The 21,172-nt window shown below is 44.2% G+C and overlaps 2 protein-coding genes across 2 annotated transcripts in view; both read left to right on the top strand.

Moving 5' to 3' along the window:
• TRPM1 (transient receptor potential cation channel subfamily M member 1) overlaps positions 1–21,172 on the top strand; it is a 31,323-nt gene that overhangs the window by 8,417 nt on the left and 1,734 nt on the right. Inside the window, exons 7-26 of the mRNA XM_015810978.1 lie at positions 559–733; positions 5,167–5,290; positions 6,282–6,354; positions 6,826–6,926; positions 7,421–7,594; positions 8,563–8,697; positions 9,544–9,594; positions 10,848–10,988; positions 11,259–11,288; positions 12,178–12,473; positions 12,762–12,990; positions 13,212–13,328; positions 13,717–13,848; positions 14,295–14,423; positions 14,754–15,005; positions 15,701–15,875; positions 16,940–16,960; positions 17,845–17,989; positions 19,885–20,087; positions 20,921–21,053. Of these exons, the coding sequence (XP_015666464.1) occupies positions 559–733; positions 5,167–5,290; positions 6,282–6,354; positions 6,826–6,926; positions 7,421–7,594; positions 8,563–8,697; positions 9,544–9,594; positions 10,848–10,988; positions 11,259–11,288; positions 12,178–12,473; positions 12,762–12,990; positions 13,212–13,328; positions 13,717–13,848; positions 14,295–14,423; positions 14,754–15,005; positions 15,701–15,875; positions 16,940–16,960; positions 17,845–17,989; positions 19,885–20,087; positions 20,921–21,053 (2,836 nt within the window). The remainder of the gene's footprint in view (positions 1–558; positions 734–5,166; positions 5,291–6,281; positions 6,355–6,825; positions 6,927–7,420; positions 7,595–8,562; positions 8,698–9,543; positions 9,595–10,847; positions 10,989–11,258; positions 11,289–12,177; positions 12,474–12,761; positions 12,991–13,211; positions 13,329–13,716; positions 13,849–14,294; positions 14,424–14,753; positions 15,006–15,700; positions 15,876–16,939; positions 16,961–17,844; positions 17,990–19,884; positions 20,088–20,920; positions 21,054–21,172) is intronic.
• Positions 796–4,376, top strand: LOC107283123 (transient receptor potential cation channel subfamily M member 1-like). Its single transcript, XM_015810977.1, has 4 exons — positions 796–799; positions 1,094–1,218; positions 2,102–2,273; positions 4,198–4,376. The coding sequence occupies exons 1-4, from the start codon at positions 796–798 to the stop codon at positions 4,374–4,376; spliced, it is 480 nt and encodes a 159-aa protein (XP_015666463.1).

Genomic DNA, 21,172 nt, shown 5'->3' with positions numbered 1-21,172 from the left:
GTAATGTGTGCCCTTATGATTAAGTGTGGTCCAAGTGCATACAGCTGCAGGATTTGTGTATGTCCAGTCTAATGAAAAGAAGGACCAGGGGTGACATGATAGCAGTCTTCCAATATTTGAGGGGCTGCCACAAGGGGGTGTGTCAACTTATTCTCCAAAGCATCTGATGGTGGGACAAGAAGCAATGGATGGAAACTAATCAAGGAGAGAAGCAACCTGGAACTAAGGAGAAATTTCCTGACAGAGAGAACAATTTACCAGTGGAACGACTTGCCTCCAGAGGTTGTGGGTGATGCTCCATCACTGGAGCTTTTAAAGAAGAGACAGGACAGCCACTTGTCTGGAATGGTATAAGGTCTCCTGCTTGAGCAGGGGGTTGGACTAGATGACCTCCAAGATCCCTTCCAATTCTGTCATTCTGTTATTCTGCATCCAAGATTATGTGCAATATGCTGTAAATATGGATTCCAATAAAACTGCAACGATGGAGAACTGGAGGTTTCCCTAGCTTGAAAACCTTTTGTTGACCTCTGATGGTGTGCCTGATTCATTCCACAGGCCTGGGTCAAGGAGTCCCTGTGGTAGGATTGGTAGTTGAAGGTGGCCCCAACGTGATCTCAATTGTTTTGGAATATCTGCGTGAAGAGCCCCCACTTCCCGTAGTCATCTGTGACGGCAGTGGACGAGCATCGGACATCATATCTTTTGCACACAAGTATTCAGAAGAAGGCGGGTGAGCTACTGGGGTGTGGGTGACCAACCGCTGGATTTGCCCTTTGCCCTTTTATTTGGGGCATGGGTCCTTTCTTTTGCAAAGGTGTCAATGAGGTACTACTAGGAGGGGACACCACATGCTGTTTGCTATAATTCTGGATAAAGAATAAAATAATAGGAGGCCTTTGGTGCTCTGAGCTTGGTTGTTTTCTTGCAGACATTTCATGACCCAGCTTGTAACATCATCAGTACTAGAAGAGAATGGAGGAAGGAGAAGAAAAGAGGAGGAGGAGGAGGAGGAGGAGGAGGAGGAGGAGGAGGAGGAGGNTGCAAGCATCCCAAGGAAGAGGTTGATGCCCTGGTCTCTTCCCTTGTGCAGGAATCATTCGCCATGTTGGAGATGCCCTAAAAGATCATTCTTCCAAGTCCAGAGGACGCATCTGTGCCATTGGCATTGCCCCGTGGGGCATTGTGGAAAACAAGGAAGATCTACTTGGAAAAGATGTGAGCTTGCCCCACACTTTGTGAGAGTTTTTAACCAAATTTGTTGTTTCCTTCTATCTGTTAGACCAGGGGTCTTCAAACTTGTGGAAACTTCAAACTTGTGGAGTTGAAGTCCAGAGGTCTTAAAGTTGCCAAGTTTGAAGACCCCTGTGTTAGACTCATTTTAACTCACAGCTCTGTTACCTCATTTTTAGTTCCTGCTTTGTTCTTAGCCTCAATTTTCCTGTCACTTTCTCATTCAGTTTGGAGATAATGCTAACTCCTAGCTTAGTGTTGTGCGAATCGGTGTTGGGTGCAGGATTTTCTCTTCCTTCTTCTAAGAAGACCACAAATTGGAGACAGGAAGCCTCTGCTTCCATTTTTCAGATTAACCAGAATTCCCCTGAGCTTCAACCTTTTTCACCTTGATGCCTTCAGGAAGTGTCCTCCACCAGAAATGGCCTTGATGCAAAGAAGCTTTTATTTATATGCCTGAAGAGGAAACAAGGATGCAACTGATGCTAGAATTAAATTAATCCATCTCAGGCTTTGGGCTGCCATGACCTATGTTGTGGATTTCATGTTGAAAGCTCCATCTTTGCTCATGCTACCAGATGCTGCAAATCTACCCCCTTTCTTTGCATCTGGCCACTTTATCCAGGAGAGGATGCAAACTGCCATCTGTCTGAAAATTTATATTTGGCTGGCTGATGACATTCTCGTTAAAGCTTTCTATTAACTGGGAACGTTCTTCCTCCTGGGAAATCATCTCTGGATGGCAGAGGGTTACACGGTGACAGTAACTACTTAATTTCTGCGACACCCAGAGACATCTGCCTCGGTGGGGTTGGGATTTGGGGCCCTCAACTAAACCCAAACCACCTTTTGCTTTTCTGCTGGACAGGTGACGAAGCTTTATCAGACGATGTCAAACCCGCTTAGCAAACTTTGTGTGCTGAACAGCTCCCATACGCACTTCATCCTCGCCGACAACGGCACCCTGGGCAAATATGGGGCAGAGGTGAAACTGAGGCGCCAACTGGAAAAGCACATCTCTCTGCAGAAAATCAACACCCGTAAGTAAGGGGATTCAGGTCTTTTGCCCTCAAAGGCCCTGACCATCATAACAAGTTAGGCTTAGCTGTTTTCCCTGGTTGAGGAGCCCTGGTGGTGCAGTGGTTAGAATGCAGTATTGCAGGCAAATTCTGCTCACTGCCAGCAGTTCAATCCTCACCAGCTCAATGTTGACTCTGTCAAGGTTCCAATAAAACACTTCAAAGAACTTCCAGGCATTGTTTATCCTAAAAAGTCTTTATTCGTGTAACAGAATGTCGCCACGCCATGAATGGGATGCCAAGATCTGAAATCTCCTCCCCTGAGCAGTTATTTTGCTAGCATTTTCCCTCCCTTATTTTGCTGTCATAAATCACATTCTCCAATCAACCCGAAGGGCAAAGGTTCACTTCCTTCTGCAGCCCAGTATTCCTTATCTTAATTACTCCCTAGACACATTCTTTCTCCTCCCCTCCCAGCATCATCTAAGTTAACTCTAAAAATACCAGACAGTTCTGCATATTTTGTCAAAGCAAGAATATCCAATATTAGAAGCGTTGACAGACTCAGCCTCCCATCCTTCCGAGGTCGGTAAAATTGTTGACCCAGACTTAGGGGACAGTGAATACGTGCAGATGGCCCCACTCTCTTTGGCCACTTGCAGACCCATGATTGCAAGGTCATGAAAGGACAGCAAAGGAAACACCCAATATTCTAACCCACCCAGGAACATACGGTGCCTTGGGGAAACACCCAAACCACCCAAAAGGGAACATATTAGCTACTTCTGCTTTCTTACTTCTTATCTACAGTGTGCCAGCCTTAAAGGGCGAAGTCTCTATCTTATGTGTGTCAGCTTTGCTGGGTGAATAGCTTATGTAATCAAAGTAGGTATAAAAATAAGGCTTTTTTGATATTTGGAGCTTTTCTTTTTTTAGAGAAGCCGTCTTTACTCAGCTGAATAAACATGTAACACTTGAAGGCAACTTCTGGTTTCCTGTATTTTTTTATCAAGCAAAACCTCAGAACCTGCATATCAAAATGAGGATCCAGATTGTTGGGGGCAATAGGCTGACCCTTTAAACTGCTTAGAGAGGGCTGAAAAGCCCTATGAAGCGATATATAAGTCTAAGTTCTATGGCTATTGCTATGTTCATTTTCCCTTGAATCCAGGATCTTCCTGACTGCTGACTAAGCTTGTGTGGACCTCATGACCGGCGGGGTTCCCTTTGTCATCCTATGCCTGGAGCTCAGAGTGGGGCAGGGATAGCAAAGGGCTGCTCAGCTGTTGTCTCTAACATCAACCAGTCATGATTTGCAACCTAGCTCTAAAGAGTTTGGCTTGGCTCCTAAGAACGGCCCTTGGAACTCAAAACAAGAAGCCGTTGCCATAGTTGAGTAATGTGTGCCCTTATGATTAAGTGTGGTCCAAGTGCATGCAGCTGCAGGATTTGTGTATGTCCAGTCTAATGAAAAGAAGGACCAGGAGTGACATGATATTTGAGGGGCTGCCACAAGGGGGGGGGGGTTGTCAACTTATTCTCCAAAGCATCTGATGGTGGAACAAGAAGCAATGGATGGAAACTAATCAAGGAGAGAAGCAACCTGGAACTAAGGAGAAATTTCCTGACAGAGAGAACAATTTACCAGTGGAACAACTTGCCTCCAGAGGTTGTGGGTGATGCTCCATCACTGGAGCTTTTTAAGAAGAGACAGGACAGCCACTTGTCTGGAATGGTATAAGGTCTCCTGCTTGAGCAGGGGGTTGGACTAGATGACCTCCAAGATCCCTTCCAATTCTGTCATTCTGTTATTCTGCATCCAAGATTATGTTCAATATGCTGTAAATATGGATTCCAATAAAACTGCAATGATGGAGAACTGGAGGTTTCCCTAGCTTGAAAACCTTTTGTTGACCTCTGATGGTGTGCCTGATTCATTCCACAGGCCTGGGGCAAGGAGTCCCTGTGGTAGGATTGGTAGTTGAAGGTGGCCCCAACGTGATCTCAATTGTTTTGGAATATCTGCGTGAAGAGCCCCCACTTCCCGTGGTCATCTGTGACGGCAGTGGACGAGCATCGGACATCATATCTTTTGCACACAAGTATTCAGAAGAAGGCGGGTGAGCTACTGGGGTGTGGGTGACCGACCGCTGGATTTGCCCTTTGCCCTTTTATTTGGGGCATGGGTCCTTTCTTTTGCAAAGGTGTTTATTTTTATCTGTTTCCCACCAAGGTCAATGAGGTACTACTAGGAGGGGATACCACATGCTGTTTGCTATAATTCTTGGATAAAGAATAAAATAATAGGAGGCCTTTGGTGCTCTGAGCTTGGTTGTTTTCTTGCAGACATTTCATGACCCAGCTTGTAACATCATCAGTACTAGAAGAGAGTGGAGGAAGGAGAAGAAAGGAGGAGGAGGAGGAGGAGGAGGAGGAGGAGGAGGAGGAGGAGGAAGACGACTGTGGGGACCTTGGTGTTCTCTGAGCTTGGTTGTTTTCTTGCAGACATTTCATGACCCAGCTTGTAATATCATCAGTACTAGAAGAGAGTGGAGGAAGGAGAAGGGAGGAGGAGGAGGAGGAGGAGGAGGAGGAGGAGGAGGAGGAGGAGACGACGACTGTGGGGTCCTTGGTGTTCTCTGAGCTTGGTTGTTTTCATGCAGACATTTCATGATCCATCATCAATGTTAATGAAGATGATGATAGCACTGGTGATCTTCCTTAACTGAGTCACAAAACAACTGCAAGAAAACCACCAAGCTCAGAGAGCACCAAGGACCCCACAATTCAATCCCGAGCTACAAATATTCTCTTCTATTGATAGAATAATATACAATTCATAATATCTAATATCACCTTCTTGATTTCTGAAGCCTAACTTCCTTTTTTCCTGCTTTCTCTCCCTCAATTTTAGCATAATAAATGAATCTCTCCGGGACCAGCTGCTGGTCACCATTCAGAAAACGTTCAGCTACAGTCGGAATCAAGCCCACCAGCTCTTTGTGATTCTCATGGAATGTATGAAGAAGAAAGAACTCGTAAGGCTCTTATTGCAGTAGTATTTATGGTAGCATTTACTAGTAATATTATTTGGCCTGCTCTTACCTCTATTTTACTTGCCTTGTCTGTATTGATTGGCGTGTTCTTGGTGGTTCCTGACTGGCAAGGGAGAAACGTCATGCCCAGTTCAAATCAGGGGCACCTTGGGGGGAATCAGCCCAGATAAATTGCCCCCGAGTAAACAGCCATAGATATCAAACAGTAACACAACTGACATCTGGCTTTTTAGGGAATCCCTTCTGATGATATAATCAGCTTGTCCATCTTAAAAGCCTCCATCAGTGAATGTCTTCCCCCCACCATCACAACTGTCCTCATGACAATAGCAGTTAGGAGTTTATGAGAACCAGTTTGATCAGATTAACTCTTAATCTTCATGTTCTTCCTGAAGATAAATGGCTGCAAAGAGGACATCTCTGTGGCCCATTCCTTCTTCCTCCTCCAGCCAATCCATCAAGATTCCTTAAGGCTTCTAAACTATGCTCGTTACTTTTACTTTATCGTTGTTTCCGTATTAAAGAAAAGGAAAGGGTTTAAGAATCAAATCCTTCAGCCTATCCCTCTGGTTGGACACTTGGGGAGGAAAATCCACATGCAGGCAAGAAAGCAAAGCCACGTTGCAGATACTCTAATGGCTGGGTCCCGGACTGATAAATTTTCTGCCTAGCGTAATTAAAATCCGTTAGCAATTCCCCTTTCTTTTAGAAGTAGACACAGACTTGACTTAAAATGTATCTTTCTCTAAAGAATTTTAAATTGAGATGTAAATAATTTATCAGTGCAGAGTTATCAATCATGCAATAAATTGGCCATAATTTTTGTAGGAATTGGATGAACGATTATGTACCATCAAGTCATTTTTGACTCCCAACAACCACTGAATAGAGTTCTCAAAATCTTCAGTGCACAAAAGAGAAACACAGAATGATTCTTCTGCTTTTCCTCATGGTTGTCTTTGCTGATCTTTAGATCACGGTCTTCCGAATGGGATCTGAAGGGCAACAAGATATTGAGATGTCCATCCTAACGGCTTTACTTAAAGGTGAGCTTTCCATGCAGGGAGTGAGAAGGTGTGGGGAGGATGAGAAAGGAATGGAAGGCAAGGGAGACCTGAGCGATCCAGAGAGAGAAGACAAGTCCATTGGCAGTTTTTCTCCTAAAGGGCAACTCAGCTCAGATGGGAAGAACCTTGGAGAGAAGCCTTTCAGATCCTTCAAAGAGACTCTGCCTTCATGAACTCACTAATAACCAGACTGGGAAATTCCTCTTGTGGTTCCCAAGACCTGTATGGATCCCAAAACTATCACTAAAGATAGTTTAATGAAGTCTTTGAAGTTCTAACTGTCCAGCTTGGTGGACGTAACACAGGGAATGTAGACCAAGAAAAACAATACCTCATTTTTTATTTTAGGATGACCTAACCCAAGACAAAAAAAAGTTGGACATTATACCCATAAGTCCTTTCTTGTATTTGTACAAAAATTGTTGTGTGTGTGTTTGCTTGTTTCCTTAGGCACCAACGTCTCTGCACCCGATCAGCTGAGCTTAGCTCTGGCTTGGAACCGGGTCGATATTGCGCGCAGCCAGATCTTCGTCTTTGGGCACCATTGGCCGGTAAAGATGTCTTAGACTCAAACTTTCTCCTCTTGATATTAAAAAAAAGAAAAGAACAAAAGTCTTTCCACCCAAATTGCCTCAATATAGATTTCCCCTTTGAAGGGAGAATCCTTGCTGGAATTCTTGTGCTAGTTATCTTAACCTTCTCCTCCATAACTAGATCTCTGAGGGATTTGTTCTCGGCATTAACCATCTCCAGTCCAGGCTGAAGTTTGCCAGCAACACAATGCAGCAGTGAGAAAAGGCCTTATACTGTAGCTGGCTTTGTGTAGTGTGTGCTTACTTTTCAGCCTCTCTCCCTTGTCAAATATGGATTGTCCAACCAGTTCTTCCTGTAATTCCACCAGCCAAATTTGCATGAGAAGAGAAAGGAGGATATCCAGTCTCCTTTTTCACTTAGATCTGCAGAGCTCGCCTCTCTCTTTGTGGGGATAAAAGAGTACAGGAGGCCCTTGGTTTTATACCTACCCAACATGTTCTTTCCTCTCCAGCCCCTGGGAAGCCTGGCCCCCGGAAATGGGGCACTTCAGGAAAAGGAAAAGAAATCTCCCGTCCCTCAAATGAAAGGAGGAAGAGGGAAAGGGAAAGGAAAAAAGAAAGGTGGAAAACAGAAAGAGGAACCGGAAGAAGAGCTGGATCCAAGGAAACTTGAACTGTTAAACTGGGTGAGGTTGGCAAGGGCTCGGCGGCTCATTTCAACAAGGCTGAGGATGGGAGGAGGGTTTCCATCTGCATCAACCTGAACCCATTCCTCTGCACGTAGCCTGCAAACTCCTCTGAGCCAGGCGCTTTCCACATGCTCTATTTGTTTGCTAGTCGTTGTGATCATTGGCTTAATGAGGAACATAGAATTGGAAGGGAACATGGAGATCATCTAATCTAACCCCTATTCAAGTAGGAGGTCCTAGACCATCCTGGACAAATGGCTGTCCAGTCTCTTCTTGAAAACCTCCAGGGATGGAGCACCCACAACTCTAGAAGGCAAGATCTCCCACTGATTAATCGTTCTCACAATCAGGAAATTTCTCCTTAGATCTAGGATGGATCTCTCTTTCATGATCTTCCACCCATTACATCTTGTATTTATTGAAATTAGGTGGATTAACCCCAAACTAAATTAGGATTCTCACAGAATCCTGGTGTCAAGGTTCCGGCTAAGGATTCCAAAAAAGTAAATACAGCAGAGCCATTTAGATCTCTAACGCAAAACTTTATTGGATACAGCATTAAAGAGTTGAAAACCAGCTCTGGCAATATGGCGGGGGAAAAGATAATTAAAAGAGTCAAACTTTTCTTCTCCTCTCTGACAGTTCAGGTCACATTGTCCAATTAATCCTCAGGCAGTTGTTATGAGAAGGAAGTCTCTGTTTGCCTCCGGTGACCTTGGTTCCCATCCAGACAGAATCCACCTGTGCATTCCAAACCTTTCTCTCCCCCCCTCACAACTGTAGGCAGGCTAGAAGCAGCATGGCAGTCCTAACACAAGCAATCTTCATAGCTTGACATCTAAGCCATGAAAAAGAAACCAAAGCCAAAACTAACCCAGTTTTGTCAAGATCACCTCCATATTTTCCACAGCTACAGTATTTTTGCATTTATGGGCCAGGCTCCCTCATTGTCAGTGCTTTTGTAGGTAAATGCCCTGGAGCAAGCAATGTTGGATGCCCTTGTCTTGGATCGGGTGGACTTTGTAAAGCTTTTGATTGAGAACGGGGTCAACATGCAGAGATTCCTCACCATCCCACGTCTGGAAGAGCTCTACAACACTGTGAGTGACACTCACAAGTTTCTTTTTAAACCTTGCTTTGGCCACAGACATGTCAGATCATGTCGAGTTTGGAGTAGGACAACCAAGTGAGAAGCCCAGAGGGTTATGGAGGCCCATGGAGTGGGTTTTTCTAAGTCTTGGAATCATCTGCTGCTGTGAAAAGCAGCAGAACAGATCCTGACAGAATCTTCCTTCTGAGGTTTTTAACCTTCCAAAGCAGTGCTTCTCAACCATGACAACTTTAAGACGTGTGGTCTTCAATTCTCAGAATTCTACAGCCACCAGGGCTGGCTAGGGAATTCTGGGAATTGAAGTCCACACATCTTAAAGTTCCAAGGTTGAGAAGCTTTGCTCCAGACAAATAGATCTAGCAGGAGATAGCAGGTCAGCTAGTAAACAAAATGTCCATCATGGTTCTTCCCAGTGCGTTTTTTGTAAAAAAAAAAAAAAAAAAAAAGGTGCCAGAACTCACACACGTCATACAACCCGCCTTGCCTACCCTACAAGGTTCCATCCAAAAAAGGTGCCGGAACTCCGTTCTGGGCGTTCTATGACAAAAAAAGCCCGGTTCTTCCAAAGTCAAGAAGGTAGAGAGAAGAATTGAGGGGGAAAAGTGGGCAGAGCTAGAGGGGGAATGATTAAGGCATGGGGGTACCCTATTGTTATCATGCCATGTTGCATCATCCAGATATTTACATTAAGCCAAAATAGGGATTCTTTTCTTGGGAACAGCAGATCCTGTCAACACCTTGATGTTCCTTGTTTAAGGCTTAATGCCTTGTATAAACTCTGCAGAAATAACCCAACGTCATTGTTAAAGAAAAACATGGCATTTTGTTTTTTCAGAGACTTGGCCCACCAAACACTTTGCACGTGATTGTGAGAGACGTGAAAAAGGTAAGCTAAAAAGCAAGGGGGTGGAGGAATGGAATTCCCAAAAATGTTTTCTACATTTATTTCAGTTGTCCCCTCAAATCACATAAGTGTATGTTGCTCCTAAAGGGTTTTTTCCCTCGTAAAAGCAAGTTTAAAAATTGGTTTAGTTGTTTGAAAATATATATATCTCAGAGGGTTGGATGCTGAAGGATGTAATAGGGCAATCAGCTATGGGCTGTGAAAAACAGGGGGCAGCAAAGAACACAGAAAACTAATGTTGTACTGCCATCTACTGGTCATCTAACTCGTTGCAACCCAGATTTGATCATCCTAGAACCGTATTTGGAACTTTTTGGTGCTCCAAATAAGGAGGAGAAAAAAAATGAGGGAAAGCAAGATAAAGGTCTATTATAGGAATAGAATGGAGCAAGTGAATCAAATTAAGATACTTCGGTTGTCACTGTCCTTAAAAACTCTTTTAAAAAATGGATTGGCAGTGACAACTTGCATGATTTGGACGGTTGGAAGGCGAGCAGCTCCCTTCGCATGTCTCTTAGCGTTGCCTCGTGTTTTCCTGGACAAGGCTCCATTGCTCGCGCCTGAGCCCGAAAGGCTCCCCCATGAAACAGTGAAGCATTGTGCTGAGATCAAAGCTCCAGGAAGTGGGCCAGATTTTATTTGAAGTGTTCATAATTCTCAGCATAATGACCTCCAAGGTTATCCCACCTACTTGTTTACCAAGTCTGGCCTTAAACAAGATTTGGATTGTTTGGTGCTGGTGGACAGATGTCAGTCCTCTTTGATGTCTTTGGGTCCTTCTCAGAAGCAGAAGCTCCAGAGAAGGACAAAAGATAATTTCATAAGTGTAAACGGAATTAACTTCCTTTGCGAATGCGAGAGGCGGGGAGTGGTGTCTGCTCCTAAATTGGAATGTCAGCATTGTTGCGTATTAGTCATTCCCATCCCTTGTTTTTGTTTCCATGTTTGCCTTATTTGGGGAAGCCTTGACTCCGGGCAACTGCCTGGACAAGTCCCTGCAGTTTTCTTGGCAAGGTTTCAGAAGCGGTTTGCCATTGTCTTCTTCCTAGGGCTGAGAGAGAGTGGCTGGCTGGGGAGTTCTGAGAGTCCACAGGTCTTAAAATTGCCAAGGCTGGACACCCCTATGCTAAACCCTCTCCTAGGGTCTTTCAGACTGCAACCTAATCAGGAACGCCTTGTTTCCTGGCCTGCTTGATTAGCATCCTTCAACTAATCCCTTTTGATGAATTCTCTAGGGAAATCTACCCCCGGATTATCATATCAGCCTCATCGACATTGGCCTGGTGCTAGAATATCTCATGGGTGGGGCATATCGCTGCAAGTATACACGGAAAAGTTTCCGGACCCTCTACAACAATCTCTTTGGACCAAAACGGGTAAAGCCAATAATTTTTTTTTTGGCAAATTATGCTTCACAGAATAATTATACCTGTCCTTCTCTTCTGCTCTATTCTGTGTTTTAATCTCAGCCTCCATGGGAGATAACAGTAAGAATATGGAGTCCTTATTCCATTCTGGGCAAATGGTTGTCCAATCTTCTCCTGAAAAACTTTTCTTTTCATTTCATTGAAAAATGTATTAGATTGCAACTGGAAAACAATTTCTTTAAAACTTATTTTTCTTTCTCTTTTTTCCTCAACGTGCAGCCGAAAGCTCTGAAGCTTCTAGGCATGGAGGTAAGTTCTTCTTCTATATGGGTGGAAATCCTGAAAAAATAAAATAAAGATTAAACATTTCAAGTTTTATTTTAAAAAGATCTTACTTTTGATGGCCATTTTAACCAGCAGGATCCCTGAGAGAGGCAGACCTATTTCAGAATACAGCTGGAAGGGACCTTAGAGGTTTTCTAGTCCAACCCTCCATGCCCACTCTATCCCTGTCCACAAATAACTGCAAAAGCATTGCGAATGTTGATTTGGGGGTTACAAATAAACTTTAGCAAATATGGAACCTGCAAACAACAAGGAAGGCCTGTAATTGAAAAAGGCCGAGGGAAGAAGATCCATTCAGGAAATCAGGTGGAAACCAAGATTTCTATCTGGCCCAGTTGCTTTGATCTAATGCAGCATTTCTCAACCGTAGCAACTTTAAGATAGGTGGACTTCAACTCCCAGAATTCCCCAGCCAGCATTCATTGCCCTGCAAGATCGCACCCATGCTGGCTACTCTTGATGGGAGAGGAAACCAACACATCTCAAGGTACCAAGTGGCTAAGAAACCTATCAACAATTTGGCCAGTTGCAGCATTGCACTCAGCTGCTTCCACATCACAGCATGTGTAGGGAATTTGCGTTGAATAGTTGCATGCCACGTGTGTAAGATTATTCCCTTGTCTTTGAAATACCTGCAAGCATAACCAGTCAGCATGCTGGCATTTCCTGCCCTGTTCTGGAGATTTCTTGTGAAACTGTGTGGCCTTTCCCTTAATGCATGACATAATAAAAGCAGGCTAAGAATTTAGTCAATGAATGAATGGACCCATTACCCAGATCATTTGCAGAGTACGGCAGAAGACTGAGAATAACACAGCCAAGAGGTGATATCAACTCTGCTCCTTCTTCCTAGGATGATGACCCTCCCACCAAAGGGAAGAAGAAGAAAAAGAAAAAGAAGAAGGAAGAACACATTGACATTGACGTTGATGACCCAGAAGTCAGCCGTTTCCAGTATCCATTCCACGAGCTCATGGTTTGGGCGGTGTTGATGAAGAGACAAAAAATGGCCCTCTTTCTGTGGCAGCGTGGAGAAGAAGCCATGGCCAAAGCTCTGGTGGCCTGTAAACTCTACAAAGCCATGGCCCATGAGTCTATGGAAAGTGAGCTTGTGGATGACATATCCCAGGATATGGACAACAACTCCAAGTGAGTCAAAGGGCACGAGGGATTGGTGTGTAGGCAACATCAACCGTGTTGTCAGAAGGAGCAACACAATCCATCTTCTCCTTCTCCCCCTTTTGAAAAGTTGTAGATTTTTGTTTGTTGGTTGGTTGGATTGTGTGTAGTTGGCTTCTTGGCTGGCTGGGGAATTCTGGGAGTTGAAATCCACACGTCTTGAAGTTGACAATATTGAGTAACACTGGTCTGGAAGCTGTTGGACAAGATAAAGGTTGAGATCTCCTTGACTGGTTCCTGCTTTCTTGGTTTCTTCAGGGACTTTGGTCAGTTGGCTGTGGAGCTACTGGATCAGTCCTACAAGCATGATGAGCAGGTGGCCATGAAACTCTTGACCTATCAGTTGAAGAACTGGAGCAACTCTACTTGCCTGAAACTTGCGGTGGCAGCCAAACATCGGGACTTCATTGCACATACTTGCAGCCAAATGCTGTTGACTGACATGTGGATGGGAAGGTTGCATATGCGGAAAAACCCAGGTCTTCAGGTAGATGTAGATCATGAGTTCCTCCAGAGAGATTAGCTATAAGTAAATAAATCAGCCAGCTGCCTCCTCCCCAGTTTTTTGTTCACTTGAGCAGGAAGGGATGATGGGAATCAGAAGATCAACACAGTTGAAGTTTATCTAGCCAGGGAAAGTCAGCCTCAAGGATCCCCTGAGCATTAAATCCTATTTAATGACTTCCCACCCTCTTTTCCCCTACTCAGGTCATCATGGGGATCCTCCTCCCTCCCACCATCCTCTTCCTGGAATTCCGGACCTATGATGAGTATCAAACATCTAGTGAAAAAGAAGTTGGCAAAGAAAAGGAGGAGGATAATGCAGTGAGTCTGACTCTTTCCTACTGCAGAGTAAATTCAAGTCCAATCAAGGGTTGTAATTCAAGGATTACCTGCATTCCTTTCTTTAGAGTGACCCATCACGGATACATTCATTCTTCCATCCATTAGTACATACTTTTGAACCAACAGGCTTTGTGAGAGTTTCCAACCCTCGGCCTGGTGAGCTAGAGGTGAAACTTTATCCAAGAAAGTAGCACAATATACCATAAAAGAGAAGCATTCTGGGGCTTAGTGGAAGCCTGTTTGAAAAAAAAAGAAAGAAAGAAAGAAAGAAAGCCACCTAGCAATGAGATCTTTTTCCCCCCTCTCTTTGTCGAGAATTGGATGAAATATTGGGGTGATGGGTTGCCTGGTTGTCCGTGTCTTCCAGGATGCCAATGCTGATGCTGGCTCTCGAAGAGGAGATGAAGAGGGTGGGAAGACTAAGCAGAAAAGTCTCCCTATCGGAACTAAGATCTGTGAATTCTATAACGCACCAATTGTGAAGTTCTGGTTTTACACAGTAAGTAAAAATATATCCATGCTGGTCTGAAAACGTGTGTAGTATCCCTTTTTCCAGTGTAGCATGGGTTCAAGGAGATTCTCATTGGGATGTGAGGTTCTCCACTCTCTCTTTAATGAGGGTGGTCCTGATCTACTTCCTGAGGCTTCTAGAAAAGCTGGCTGGGGCACACAAGGCTGGGGTCAATGATCCTTCAGCAGCATCTGATATTTTGATAATTCTTCGTGATGGACTTCCTGGACTGTAATTTGGAGAAGGAAGCATCCTAGCACAGGGGACAGGTGGACTCCTGCCCATTGGAGCAGAGACTTCTTTTGAGCATGTGATTACATTAGATGTCCTCTGGGGGTCTCTTTTGAATCTAAATTCTGAGGTTCTTGGAGAAAGCGTTATTATGGTCCTCCAATAGGCCAGCAAAGACATGAGCTGCATGATCTCACCCTCAGATATCCTACCTGGGCTACTTACTGCTGTTCAACTACATCATCTTGGTTCGGATGGAACGGTGGCCCTCTCTCCAGGAATGGATAGTCATCTCCTACATCTTGACTTTGGCTTTAGAGAAAGTCAGGGAGGTGAGTAAAGTTAGCACTGTGACGGATCCCCTAAAATCTTTAGCTTGGACAGGTGCCTGAAGTAAGAAGAAAATTTCTACATGAGAAAACATCTGCATGTTTTTGCATCTTTCTATCATGAACTGGTAGATCAGGAAATTAGGGCCTAAGGTTCAGGACAAACTTTGGAAGCAAAGAAGGAGCAAGGAGGAAACCAACTGACTCTGAGATCATTCCACCTTGAGATCATACACGGAAGCACAAAACTGAAATCCTCCTCCCGGTCCTCACTCCACCCTCTCCAATTGTGTCTTCTGTTCACCACCCACACCTGAATTGCTTTACTTTCAGATTCTGATGTCAGAACCAGGGAAACTAAGTCAGAAGATCAAAGTGTGGCTGCAAGAATATTGGAACATCACTGATTTGGTGGCCATTTCTGTGTTTCTGATTGGAGCTATTCTTCGCCTGCAAAACCAGCCTTATATGGGTTACGGAAGAGTGATCTATTGTGTGGACATCATTTTCTGGTACATCCGTGTCCTGGACATCTTTGGTGTGAACAAATACCTGGGACCCTACGTCATGATGATTGGGAAGATGGTAGGTAAATGCAGTGGATCCATGCCTCAGAGGACAGTGGCAGGAAGAAAAAAACCCAGGCTGTGGGGTGCCTGAAAACAGGAAGAACCAAGAAACCGGTGGAAGGAGGGTGTCTCTAGCATCACCTGGTTGGGCAATTTGTCTCCTGTCATTACTCCCCTGGTCTGGCCATCCCAATCAATCAGGGTAAATCAAAGTCTCTGCCCTTGCATTAAATAGTTTCTTATGTCGCAAATGAAGGCGAATATAAATGTCCCAGGATAATGTTGCAGGATCCAATCTGTGTCAGTCACTGGGACCAGTTTCTTATGTCTCCACCTTTCAGGACTGATCTCAAAAGAGGGTCATCTGGCCATCTTCTGTGCCTAACATGAGGGCTAGGAAACTGCTTCTTTGTGTCATCATCGTGGAAAGATTATAACTGGGGAAAGATGATCATCTCTCTCATATGACAACAGAGCAGTCCTTCCCTTTGAAGGTCCCGTGGTGGGCTATCTTAATATAAAGTTCTTTTGTCAAACATCCAAAACTGATGTTCCTGCTCCCCTGGAAACCTTGTGAAGTCTACCTCTCTCTAGATGGCTCCTGAAGGTTTCCTTGAGACCAAAGCTTGAGGCTGTAAATGCTTCTCGTCCCACTGATTCTGGACTCAGACTTCATCCCAGGTTGTTAACCCAAGTTCTCCTTTCGGACAGATGATTGACATGCTATATTTTGTGGTCATCATGCTGGTGGTCCTGATGAGTTTTGGGGTGGCCCGCCAAGCCATCCTCCACCCCGATGAAGAGCCCTCCTGGAGATTGGCCCGTAACATCTTCTACATGCCCTACTGGATGATCTATGGAGAGGTCTTTGCTGATCAGATAGACCGTAAGAGCAGAATTCATAGTAAGATTCTGTTTCCTGTTTTCAGGCAGATGATCAGATTCAAAGGAATTCACATCCCCTTTTGAGTTTGGAACCTCTTCTTCCTTTGACGACATTCTTACCTTTGTCATTTTTCCCCGCCTGACTCATCATCGTGAGGAAATCCCTTGCATTTTGTCCGGTTGGAAGGCAAACAATTGTTCCTTTCAACCACATGGCCTCCATCCACTGTTTTGCCAGTGTATCAGCAGTTTGTTGTCTTCTAGCCATTGTTTGAAGTTCAAAGCCCAAGTGATATGAACTTGCCACCAAAGGCCTACTTTGAAGAAGGAACATTTTTGGACTTCCTACAAAATGTCTCATTCCTTCTTTTCTGGATTTGGAAGTCACCTTTGCATTTTTTTTTTTAATAGTAGAGTTGCTTAAAAAACTCTTGTTGACATTTGGAAAACAATGGCAGGACTGAATATTCTGGTCTTCTCATAAAGTTCCCCTTTTCATAAATCACAGTTCAGCTTCCTGAGAAGGTCAAGAATTAAAATAAACAGCAACTTTTTTAGCTGCTGTGGCTTTACGCGTTGAGATCAATGGGTGTAATCAAAATTTTGCTTGCCTCTGGATGAGAACCCTCACAATTGCTTATTGGAAACAGTTTGGTCTGCACACCCACAACATTTTTCTCCAGATTACAGCCTTCCCAGGATGGCCTTACAGTCTATTGTGTGTGATTCCCCAATGATGTTTTGTGCTTGTGTTGAGTGTTACCCCAGACGTTTCTTGACCTCATGGAAATAGCTAGAATATTTGTACGATCATCTGCCTGCTGCCATGTGTAATATTTTAGAAAGACAAAGAGCAAAGGAAATTCCAGAGCATGAGAAAGCGATTGTTCCGGAGTCTCTTCTTGCCTGTTAAAATATTGGACAACTTTATCTCTTTTTGGCAGCTGAAAAGTTTCATAATCTTGGCCGCATGCTTTCTTTTCTTTTCCTTTCTTCCCTTTTCCTCTCTTTTTAATTCTGCTTCTTTTGCTTCTTTTCTTCCTTGCTTTCGCAATGCTGCCTTAGTCTATGCCATGGAGATTAATCGTAAGTTGATGAATGAATCAAAAGCCTTTCCCCCCCCCCCAGGCAGGAGATTCCTTCCTTTGCTTCATCAGGTGTTTTCGGGTTGAGTTCAACTCAGCTGTGTAACATCAGAACCCCCAAAGCTGCTTTCAACGGGCCTCTTAAACTTGTCTGGCTGCCAAAAACCCACAGCTTGCAAGGCTGCGCAATGGTGGATAAGCAGCCGGTGAGAATTTAGCTCGTTCTCTCTAAGCAGCGGATTGCACGAAATGCTGTTCTTGCATTTGGGTCGGTGACAGTAGCTCCTCCATCTGCTGCACCTTCTGTTCTCTTCGGCTGGCAGGGAGAGATGGGAACTCGGTGTTTCTCCACCATTGCAGATGCAAGCTCTCTTCAACCATTTGAGCAGATGCTTCCTAGCCTCTTACCTGCCCCTTAAAATCCACCTGCATTTCTCTCCCTCAAGGGGGGAAGCTGGCACCCACCCAGACTATGGAATCCACATCAGGAAGCCTCACAGTTTTGTGGGAGAAACTTCCACATAACTGTGACATTTGACGGTCACACTTCACTTGGGGCCCGAAGCCTCCATAATCATCCCCAAAGTTGCTTTTTCCAAAAGGCACCTGGACCTTTTCGTGTTTTTTTTTATTTTGCAAACATTTTGCTTCTCATTCAAGAAGTTTTTGAAGAACCGAAGAAGCTTCTTGGGTGAGAAACAAAATGTTTTCAAAGAAAAAAACAAGGAAGTCCAGTTGCCTTTTGGGGAAAAAAAAAGCAGTTTTGGAACAACCAGGACCTGGAGAATAGAGACTCTCCGTAGACGCCTCCATAATCATGCTTCCCATTTCTACAGAAGTGTGTCTGTGCCACAGTTGTGAAGGCTAATCCAGTTTCCTTCCCAGCTCCTTGTGGGGATAACCTTTACGATGAGGACGGCAAGCGACTCCCCCCTTGTATCCCTGGTGCTTGGCTGACTCCTGCCATCATGGCTTGCTACCTGCTGGTTGCCAACATCCTCCTGGTCAACCTCTTGATTGCTGTCTTTAAGTGAGTATTTCATTTGCCTCCCCTTGTCCTTCCATCGAAAAGGTCTCCGTCATCAGACTTTGATCGGCAGGATCCGTGTTGCTCTTGACAAAAAACAGGATTCGTGCACACGAGTTGATGGACAGTAAAGTAACAAACGTAGCAGAAGAGATTGCACAGAAACCCTAAGATGTGGCCATCAACGCCACTTATTTTGTATACTCACCGGAAAACAAGCAAGCTGTTAACTACAAGTAGTCCCCGACTTACAACGGTTCATTTAGTGACTGTTCAAAGTTACAACAGCACTGAAAAAAGTGACTTATGACCCTTTTTCACACTTATGACCATTGCAGCATCCCCCATGGTCATGGGATCAAAATTCAGATGCTGGGTAATTGTTTCATATTTACGACGGTCGCAGCATCCTGGGGGGGTGTCACTTAATGATCATGTTACTAATTTAAAACCTGCAATGATTCATTTAACAACTGTGGCAAGAAAGGTTGTAAAATGGGGCAAAACTCACTGAACAAGTGTGTCACTTAGCAACAGAAATGTTGGGCTCAACTGTCATTGTAAGTTGAGGACTGCCTGTATTGCCAGATTGTGCAAGTTATTCTCTGTTTGTTCCCCATCACAACAGTGGTAGGCAGAGATTCATGTGATGGAGATTTATCTCCCACTAACATTCTGTCTCATCTGCTCTTTGCAGAAAACAAGAACTGAGATAACCACATTTCCAGCTCACATTTTTATCTTGCTCTGCCTGGGCACAAATGGAGAGGCCTAGATACACATGTCTGTGCCCACTTTGGGTGTCGTGCTTTGAAATCAACAACAAGCCACTTTTTATTTCATTGCCTGCAGCTGTCTCCAATAGTTGGAAAGGGCATGTGTTTGAAAAGGAATTGTGTGCCAGGCATCAGGAGAGAGACAGAAAGACAGAGAGACAGAGAGAGAGAAAGAAGAGGGAGAGAGACAGAGAAATGGGGGAGAGAGACAGAGAGACAGAGAAAGAAAGAAGAGGGAGAGAGATAGAGATATAGAAATAGGGGGAGAGAGAGAGAGAGAGAGAGAGAGAGAGAGAGAGAGAGAGAGAGAGAGAGAGAGAGAGAGAGAGAGAGAGAGAAGCATTAGTTTGTAAATATCAACACAATGATGATTGTATGCAGTTGGTAAATAAAATCAGCAGTCTAGAAATTGGGTCATGCAGTTGACTTACTCTTGCCTGTGCAAATCACACTGGAAAGGAGAGGAATAAGGCAGAGATCTGAAGACATCTCTCAACAAGCCCATGATAGTGTAAGACGATATTGTTACTCATTGTCGAGGAGATGGCCTCATGCATTTCTGTGCCATCATGGGTTTTCCATTGGATCTCTGTAGGTAGGACATGTAGTGTGGGCTTAATCTTGGAACTGAATGTGGGGAAAATCAATGACATTCCAAAAATATCTTCTGATGGGAGACAAGATGCTCCTCAAAGGCTAGGAGATAGTCCAAGAAGATGTGACTCAACATTGTCGACTCTAGACCAGTGTTTTTCAACCTTGGTCACTTCAAGATGAATGTACTTCAACTCCCAGGATCTGGATATAGAAGGTGCAACCCTAGTGACTATCAGAGATAGTGGACCTTATATCCCACAAGTGACCCATTGTTTCTATTAGCTGGTACTCTGTAAAACCTGCAGTGCTGCACACCAGGGAGGACATCAGATTGGGGAAAGCTGGACCAACCTAGAGCAGGGGTCTCTAAACTTGGCCACCAAGCTGGCTGGGAAATTCTGGGAGTTGAGGTCCACAGATCTTGAAGTGGCCAAGTCTGGAGAACCCTGCTCTAGACGAACCCTAGCTTCCTAGTAGAGAGAGCTGCAGTGACCTGCCTAAATGATGGCATTGTGTCTCTTGCAGCAACACTTTCTTTGAAGTGAAATCCATCTCCAACCAAGTCTGGAAATTCCAGCGGTATCAGCTGATCATGACTTTCCACGACAGGCCCGTCCTCCCACCACCCATGATCATCTTCAGCCACCTTTACATCATCATAGTTCGCCTCTGCTGCCGCTGGAAGAAGCACAAAGAAGGGGACCAGGATGAACGTGATCGTGGGCTGAGTATGGGCAGAACATTCTTTCCTAGTAGACACCTAAGCTCCAATCATTGGGGGTCCCTTTCTTGCCTGCAAAGTCCCTCAAACAGAAAACAAGCAGAACAAGGAAGAGGTTGGGCTACAACCTTCTCCCATATGTTGCAAGGGTTTTTTTCATGACCCATAAACTGCAATCCATGAATGACCTAGAACCATAGAACGGCAAAGCTGGAAGAGATCACAGCATTCATCTAACTCTCTTCAATATGCAGGAAAGTCCATTAAACTACCTACGATCTGTTGGTTGCTAACATTCTCCTGGTCAATTTTTTTGAGAATGTTAAGACAAAACTGGGTACTACATTTAATGAATGGTTTCATGGAGGTTTTTTTCCTGCACCTTGTTGAGGTTTGGCTGGATCTAGACAGTCCCCAGTCACTGCATGAGATTGTTTATGAGTAAATGTAGTCAAGATTGGGCTAGGAATATTCCAGAATGCTTTCCAGTAATTATTTTGACAGCCCAACTGTTGCATTATTGTTCTCACAGCAAGATGGCCAGTTGGATTTAGGTTAGTGGTATTTGATGATGTTCTCTACCATTGCTTTCCCCCAAAGTTTTAAATCAGTATCTCTAGCAAACCTGTTTCCATGTTTCAGCCTGATGACAACAGAGCAGAGATGACACGAAATAGCAGCTTAAAAATCTGTCCTTCCATCTGTTCTTTTAAGTAGTGTGAAAATGCAGAGGACAGTTGTTGCTTCTTCAAAAGCCATGCCCCTTGCTAGGTCATCCACACCCCACACCTGCCACAATAAAACAACATGACTCAATAACTCTCTTCTTTCTGCTCTTAGAGCTGTTTCTAAGTGATGAAGAGTTGAAGAAACTGTACGAATTTGAGGAACAATGTGTGGAGGAATATTTTCAAGAAAAAGAAGACGAAGAGCAGTCCTCCAATGATGAACGCATTCGAGTTACTTCTGAAAGGTACCTAATTGGAATTGGTCCTTTTCCCCAGGAAGCAAAAGAAAATACTGGCTAGAAACATTTTGGTATTTTTCTCCTGGAAATGCCATTTCTGCATCCACTTATCTTACAGCGGTTGA

Source organism: Protobothrops mucrosquamatus, unplaced genomic scaffold (assembly GCF_001527695.2).
Source record: "Protobothrops mucrosquamatus isolate PMUCROS unplaced genomic scaffold, P.Mucros_1.0 scaffold27, whole genome shotgun sequence".
Lineage (NCBI taxonomy): Eukaryota > Metazoa > Chordata > Lepidosauria > Squamata > Viperidae > Protobothrops > Protobothrops mucrosquamatus.
Note: the sequence above shows the minus strand (reverse complement) of the source record. Positions and strands in the feature narration are given on the sequence as shown.